The 7,789-nt window shown below is 45.7% G+C and overlaps 1 protein-coding gene across 2 annotated transcripts in view; it reads left to right on the top strand.

Annotated features, from left to right (window-relative positions):
• Positions 1-2,145: 2,145 nt before the first annotated feature.
• TECRL (trans-2,3-enoyl-CoA reductase like) overlaps positions 2,146-7,789 on the top strand; it is a 34,797-nt gene continuing 29,153 nt past the window's right edge. Inside the window, exons 1-2 of one of the 2 annotated variants that reach the window (XM_077917592.1) lie at positions 2,146-2,488; positions 4,003-4,054. In XM_077917592.1, the coding sequence (XP_077773718.1) occupies positions 2,261-2,488; positions 4,003-4,054 (280 nt within the window). In that variant the 5' untranslated portion in view covers positions 2,146-2,260. The remainder of the gene's footprint in view (positions 2,489-4,002; positions 4,055-7,789) is intronic. The other variant, XM_077917591.1, reaches the window with a different exon arrangement.

The raw sequence follows: 7,789 nt of genomic DNA, 5'->3' as shown, positions 1-7,789 counted from the left end.
TCACCCAAGGCAAGTGAAGTTAACTCTTTATTCAAGGAAACAATCCACAGCTTAGGCCTAGTGGTCTCAACAAATCTTTTTAGGAGGTCTTGACCCAATGAAGTGGTTGTGAGGACAGAAGGCTCCAGCCTTCCTGTGCTCATTAGGACTCCTCATCTCCAGGGTCTTTCCCACGCAGCCCCACGTATGTGTCTGTGTATAACCACGCTCTGCACTGCCTGTTCATGTCTCGTTGTGTTCTAGGAGACTGGAGGGAGGGGAGCTGGTCACAGGAGGAGGGGGAGACTCCCTGGATTCTTCAGCAGCCAGCCTCTCTGCCTCCTGGCTACACTCCTCTCCAGCCCCTTTTGCATGTTCAGACCCAGAGACCTCCCCCCTAAATAAAGATGCATTTGACTCAAATTTTAGTTTTGAATTTTGGAAGAATTTAGGCAACAACTTTAATGATTACAGAAAAGTGAGTGGTTGCATAGGTTCTGGTTTGACTAGCTCCCTACACCCTTGCAGGTAGGTCAGCCAAGGGTGAACACCTGAGGAAGATGAAAAGCCTGGGAGCAGACTCTGTTCACTCCCCAGATGTTCCCCATGGACTCAGGCACGGGCACAACCTCCTTTCGGGGGTTGACCAAACCAAGTTGAGTCCCTGGATTTTTTAATGGAATATCCTTCACATACGGATGGCGAGAGCGTTCTCCCATCCCTATCACCTGAACCAGAGCCTATCCGCAACCTTACAAGTTGTGATGAATTGCTACGCGGCAAGCGAAACCCAAATGGCAACAGCCAATCAGCCATGTGGGGAAAATTCCTGCCGTGCCCCTGTCCCAACGACAGACGACACACAACGGCAAGGTCAAGCGCAAAATGCCCTAAAATTAGGGAGAGGTGGGCAGGTGGGCACGAGCTGAAAGAGGAAACTCTGGGACACGTGCATAGGTATATATAGGTCGCTTGATCCATTTAGCCTGCGTCCCATTGGCCTGATTGAACGCAGCAACAAGGGACCTACCAATTGGGTGTTGTGGCTATTCAATAGACCCACCCACAACCAGGAGGTCAGTCTCCAGGTCTCACTGCAACATGCGCCCTCTTTTAGGGAGGACACGATTTCTGCCTCAGCGTCTGAACTGTGCTCTGCCGCAACCTCTTCCTGTTCACGAAACCCCTTTACCTCTTTGGCTTCCAATACCTCCTCCTTTCACTCTGCTCCTTCTTCTCCCTCTGACCACTCATTGTTGTCCCACCACCAATCCCCTGGCCCTGAGTCTTCTTCCGGGGTGGGGGTGGGGGAGGATTCCCTAGGGAATTCCCTGGCTGGTGTCTGGGAACCAGCCAGTCCAGCAACGGAGCTTTCATTTATTTGAATGTGTTCTTAATACTACTAAGGTGCTCAGGTTTGTACTGTGCTTTGGCTCGGGGAACTCTACTCTGAACCATGTGTCAGTTCAGGGCACTGATGCCAACAGCAAGAAGCAATAGCGCCACATTCTCTGGGTCACGACCAGGTCATTACCCAAGGCCAGGAATGTGACAGCCTCTAGCTTGATGTCTGAACTGGGGTGCTTAATCCTAGGTGAAATGTGTGAGAGCATGCAGGAGTCTGTGTGCATGTCTGTATCTCGATTCCTGCAAGGCTGGGAATCAGGAAGCCTTCGCTCCTTCGCTTTTGCTATCGGATGACAGCACGGTGCAATTAAAAATGGAAAGCCACCACCTACACAATCCCTCATGGAACGTTTGGCAGTCATTCGACAATATTTGACTGGTTAATTGATCGGCATGCCAAGCTTAGTATAGACGTGCTCTGCATTAAGAAACATCTCCCACGCGGATGACATTTGACTTGCATTTTCATAAATGGACCTGTTTACACACCCGGCTTCTATAGATAATGATGACATTCCATTGCATATCACTTCTGGTTCCTTTATAGCTCTGGCTTTTTTTTTTAAACGGACTGGCTTGTAATTATTAGCAAATGAAGATAAGGAACGGAGCAGGACATGTTGTTTCAAACATTGTATTTAAAATAAAAAAAAGGTAACACAGCACATTACAATAGCCCGCTAAATATAGTCACGGATTAGAGAGCCATTGTTTCCAATCCTGCTATATAAAACTAAGACTCTCCAAATGGAATGTCACTTGACCTTTCGTGTTCCACTGGCCTGTGCTTGTATTTAACTGATGCCGGGACAACAGATTTCTCCTCAGAGGTGTCCAGCGTTGACATGACAGGCCTTAGTGTTTTGTCCCCGCCATGTTCAGGAGACATAAGCCCAGCTCTTCGGAGCACAAGAGAGACCTTGCCATCCATGGACCTGCAGTGCCCCATAATGACATGAGAAGTTTCTTCAGCTTGTCTCAGCTTGTCCTCTCGGCCGGCCACCTGAAACCGCCTCCAGTCTTAAGGCACTCCAAAACAACTTACTTTGAAGTGGAGATCCTTGACGCCCACAGCAAAAAACAGATTTGTGTAGTGGACAAGGTGAGTCGATGTGGTTTGTATGTTTTTTATCACACACTACCTACTCCAGCACGCTGTGGGATGTGTGATCTTAAATGCATGACTTGCCCTGCAAGCCAAACTCCACTGACTTGGGAGTAAGCCCCACTGAATTCAATAGGACTTACTTCTGAGTAGACATGATTAGGAGTATTCTGAGTCTTGCTTTCCTGCCTATATATATGGCTACATGCAATAATTTTCAACCTCCTTTCTGGCCAAATTGTAAATGCATCTAACTCATTCTACAGCTTGATAGGAAGAATCAAATTGTGTTATTTTTCTGTGATGTTCATATTGCAGCTTATATTTAACTTTCCATAGGAAAGGACAGATTTGCCTTTTGTTTTTTTACCCTGTGGCACTGATGAAACCCTGTAACTTTCAAACAGGGCAGTGAATCAAACAGACCTAAGTGCAGAACTAGGCTTTGGAAGATGGGATGCATTTATCTGTAAATCTCAAATTCTGCTTTTCTGCCTATTCCTCCCACCCTCCACTATAAATGTTTTAATATTCTAGGCTAGATTTTTTCACAGTATTTGACTCCTATTTAGCAACGGCTATAGATTCTTCTGCAGGAAGACAGAACAAGTTTGCACTCGTAATGTCCTTTACTGCAGATTTCAACATTAAAATAATGCTGAATATTCAGAGTCTTGCTGTTCAGTGCCAGTGTTTGATATCTGATGATATTTAACATTGGATATTATGGTAGCAGATTATATTTGACATGTGATGGTATTTTAATGTTTGATTTTCAGGATGTGCAATCCTATGCATATTTACTCAGAAAGTAAATCAGTAGGACTTAGTCCCAGATAAGCCTGCATACATCTATATCTATCTATATTTGTTATATATCATCTAGATTTACTACTTTAATTTGATAGGAGGTATTCAGTTCCCATAATAGCCTGTGTTTTACATTCTCTTTTGAAACCAGTGTTTCTTGGGTGCACTCAGGCCATTTTTGTGGTAGAAGGGTAATAATAACATATTTGCATTGTACTTTAGAAGGTGCAAAAGTCCTTCACCAGTAATCCTTAGAACAACCCCATATTGTAGCTCGGTATGTTATAAAGGATTGACAGAATTGCTGGCCTAAAGGAATCTTGTCCCTGCATAATAGAGGTGAAATTTGAACTTACTGACTCATAGCTCAGTCATTCAGCCGCTCTGACACCAGCTCATGGGATCACAGGAACTGAACATCTATCTACATGCATGCCTTAATGTGCATGATGTTACATCATTTACATTAGCCTGCATTTGTGAGATGTAAAATGAGAACAATGGAACTTAAAGTGCTTGACTTTGGTTCAGTTGTGCCCAGGGAGTATGGCACAGTTCTGACTGAGAGGGAAATGTTTTAATCTTCTTAAATACTTCTTTGGGGTCTGTTAGAAGTGCAAAAGCAAAACAGAGTAAAAAAAACAAACAAACAGACAAGACAAAGCCAAATACAACATATTTTCTTCCCCTCCTATTTTCAGATACCACCATCATCAACGCTTCTCGATGTAAAACATAAGTTTCACAAAGTATGTAAGTACCTGGCGGGGCCTTTTGCATAGGGAAAAAGCTGTCATCTATCACCAAGAACTCAGAATAAACTGTATGTGTGTGTGAGAGAGAGACAGGCCCAGATCGAAGGGGTAGGGAAAAGGGGGCTTGACCAAGAGGCAGCAAACAACATACCATATTTTTCCGTGTATAAGACTAGGTTTGTTTCCCCCGAAAATAATGTCAAAAATTAGGGGCATCTTATACACGGGGTCATCTCCCCCCATTTTCTTAAATCTGAGTCCCCCCAAAAAGGGGGCGTCTTATACATGGGGGCGTCTTATAGACGGAAAATACGGTAATTTTTCATACTTGCCACAGCCTGAAGCAATGCAGGAGCAAGCCCTTTTCGACTGGGCTTCTTTACAGGGTTTGTTCTCCACTGGTGGGGATAGAAACAGCCATTTGGGAAATGAAGGCATGGGAGAAGAGATGGGTAGTGAGGGTGAAAATGGTAGGGGAGAACAGCGAAAGGAAGAGCAATCACCAGCAAGGTAACTGGGTTGGAACTGGTTGGAAAAGCCTGCCATTGTAAGCAGTAAAATGCTGCTCAGAAGTAAAATGTAAAGGTAAAGGGACCCCTGACCATTAGGTCCAGTCATGACTGACTCTGGGGTTGCGGCGCTCATCTCGCTTGGCACAGGGAGCCGGCGTACAGCTTCCGGGTCATGTGGCCAGCAGGACTGAGCCACTTCTGGCGAACCAGAGCAGCGCACGGAAACGCCGTTTACCTTCCCGCCGGAGCGCTACCTATTTATCTAATTGAACTTTGACGTGCTTTCGAACTGCTAGGTTGGCAGGAGCAGGGACCGAGCAACGGGAGCTCACCCCGCCGTGGGGATTTGAACCGCCGACCTTCTGATCGGAAAGCCCTAGGCTCTGTGATTTAACCCACAGCGCCACCCACGTCCCTTACTCAGAAGTACTCCCTATTAAACTCAATGGAGCTTACTGCTAGGTGGATGGAGTTAGTAACGGAGGCATTTGGTCTCCTCTTTTTGTGTGGGGGTGGGGAATGGTCTGTAATATGGTGCATAGTCTTGCTTTGCCGCATTGAGCGCAATCTCAACGCAAGTTATATGAACTGTTGAAATTTGCTGCAATTTATTATATGTATGTGTCAAGAAGGCACATACCTGTAGGAGATAAATGCTGCCTGATGAGCAACAAGTTTTCTACGAGCCATAGATATTTAGAGACAGCTGAGTGTCTTCTAGTGCTGGTGTTCATTCTATCTAGAGCTCATCCACATGGGAATTCAGAGACAAAAAAGCCCTCATGTGACTTATGAAGATGCAGAACTGCCCTGCAGTTTCTCTTTCATCCCACTGCAGGGCAATCAGTCACAAATACTGGCAAGTTTTTAGAGAAATCCCAGTTGTAAAAGTATTGCATTTAGGGACTTAGTGCTTAATGCAATTGCCTTAAAAATATCTCTTTTTTAATTTAAGTGTTTATAGCTGTCAGTTCTGAAACTGAAAGGAACAATTTTTAAAAGTTTTACATCCAGGGCCAAATGAGAAGTGGAACTGGAGATCTTACGTTTGCTTTTTTTAAAAAAAAGTTAATACAGTGGTACCTTCAGGTTACATACGCTTCAGGTTACAGACTCTGCTAACCCAGAAATAGTACCTTGGGTTAAGAACTTTGCTTCAAGATGAGAACAGAAATCGTGCTCCGGCGGCACAGCGGCAGCGGGAGGCCCCATTAGCTGGTGCTTCAGGTTAAGTGGTGCTTCAAGTTAAGAATAGTTTCAGGTTAAGAACGGACCTCCGGAATTAATTAAGTACTTAACCCGAGGTACCACTGTATCGTCAGCAGCAGACCTGAATCAGGTCAGGAGACCCACCCCACTTTCTGCTCCCTTAAATTAAAAAAAAAAAAGCCAAGCACATAAAACTGAATGTTAAATTCTTGTAAATTGCAGGTCTACTGTAGTTGCTAAACCTTAGCCAGCCTTTCTGCAAAGGAAGCTTGGGCTAGGTTTCCCTGCAAGCCTCTCGTCTATGTATTTGATGCAGACTTGTTTAATTTGATTAAAAGGGTGTAGGAAAATCCACCCTGATCATGGCTGTTCTTTAAAACTTGTTAAAGTGAATCCAAGCAATGAGTACTGTAAAAGCTTTCTGTAGGAATCTTTCCTTTGTTTACTTTAAGACTGCCAGCTTTCTGCTTAAAGTTCACCACTGGGGACAGGGGAGTAGCAGCAGTGCAGACTCCCTGCGATAGCAGCGCGGGAGAAACACGTTGGCATATTGCGTGAGCACTTTAGGCAGAATGTGCAAATATTGAAACATAAGGACATGTTGGTCCATTCTCCCCATCAGCGGTGATATACTTGCATCAGCATAATCCAGTGTCACACGTTTTATTAATCAGAGAAAATGTGGCTTAATCAGCTATATGCAATGTTGAAACAGAAATGTGTGCAGCTGCTATCCCAATATTATGGAGGCGGTGCAGATAAAATAGCTTTAATCACCACTCTTTCATACATAAAGCTCAGCCTTGATTGATTCCTGATTTGGTTGATAACTAAGAGGGAGCTAAAAATAAGCCACCACAATGCTGTGAAAAGGGGTCCTCTTCAATGTTACAGCCAACCTGCCAAGCCACCTTTCAGGAAGCGCCATTCCCCTGCCCAGGGGTGTAGGAAGGGGGGGTGCAGGGGGTGCAGTCCACCCCGGGTGTCATCCTGGAGGGGGGTGACAAAATGTCACACCACAGGGGGGCGGCACTTACCGTGGCGCCTGGCCTGCAGCGCACCCGAGCCACGCATCTCTCCTGGGAGTGACACGGAGACTCGGGACCCCATGCTGTCCGAAACGGCTGTGTGGGGCTTGCGTCCACCAGGCAGACTCTGTGCTCAGATCACCGCTGCGCCCCCGTGGGCAGATTGACACGGCACCCCCCTGAGCGGATCGCTGCCCTGCCCCTGCCTCTCTGGGTGCCGGAGCAGCTAGCTACGACCCTACCCTCCTGGTTTTCATTCTCCCATCCCCATAACAGACACCCACCATTATTCTGCACATACTGAGCATGCTTAGTCTGCATTAGTCTGGGGTGTGTGGTTTCGGGTTGCTTTTTTTGTTGTTCGCTTAGAAAATTTATTCCTTTACAGCATTACCTCTAGTTACGAACTAAATTCGTTCTGGAGGTCCATTCTTAACCTGAAACTGTTCTTAACTAGAGGCGTGCTTTTGCTAACGGGGCCTCTTGCTGCCGCTGTGCCTCTGGCACACGATTTCCATTCTCATCCTAGGGCAAAGTTCTCAACTCGAGGCAACTCTTCCAGGTTAGCGGAGTTTGTACCCTGAAGCGTTTGTAACCTGAGGCGTTTGTAACTTGAGGTACCACTGTATATATATTTATTAGAGAGAGAAAGAGAGAGAGAGAATTGAAATACTTTATTGTCACTTGTACAACTTGTATACAGTGATATTACACAAGCACTCCCGCTCAGCTCTCTTAGTCTTAATTCCCCTAGTTTAGTGACGCACACCCACCAAACCCAAAAGTCAGTTGCCCTCTTGTTATCTTCTCATTCAGCAGCCTAACAGCCCACGGATAGAAGCTGTTCTTTACCCTGTTGGTGCGACTAATCATGCTTCTATATCTTCTGCCCGAGGGCAGGAGATCAAGAAAGTGCCGGCCAGGGTGTGAATCATCCCTGAGAATTTTACTCACTCTCCTGAGGCAACGTTCTTCCGCTATTTC

This window comes from Podarcis muralis, chromosome 13, assembly GCF_964188315.1.
Source record: "Podarcis muralis chromosome 13, rPodMur119.hap1.1, whole genome shotgun sequence".
Classification (NCBI taxonomy): domain Eukaryota; kingdom Metazoa; phylum Chordata; class Lepidosauria; order Squamata; family Lacertidae; genus Podarcis; species Podarcis muralis.
Note: the sequence above shows the minus strand (reverse complement) of the source record. Positions and strands in the feature narration are given on the sequence as shown.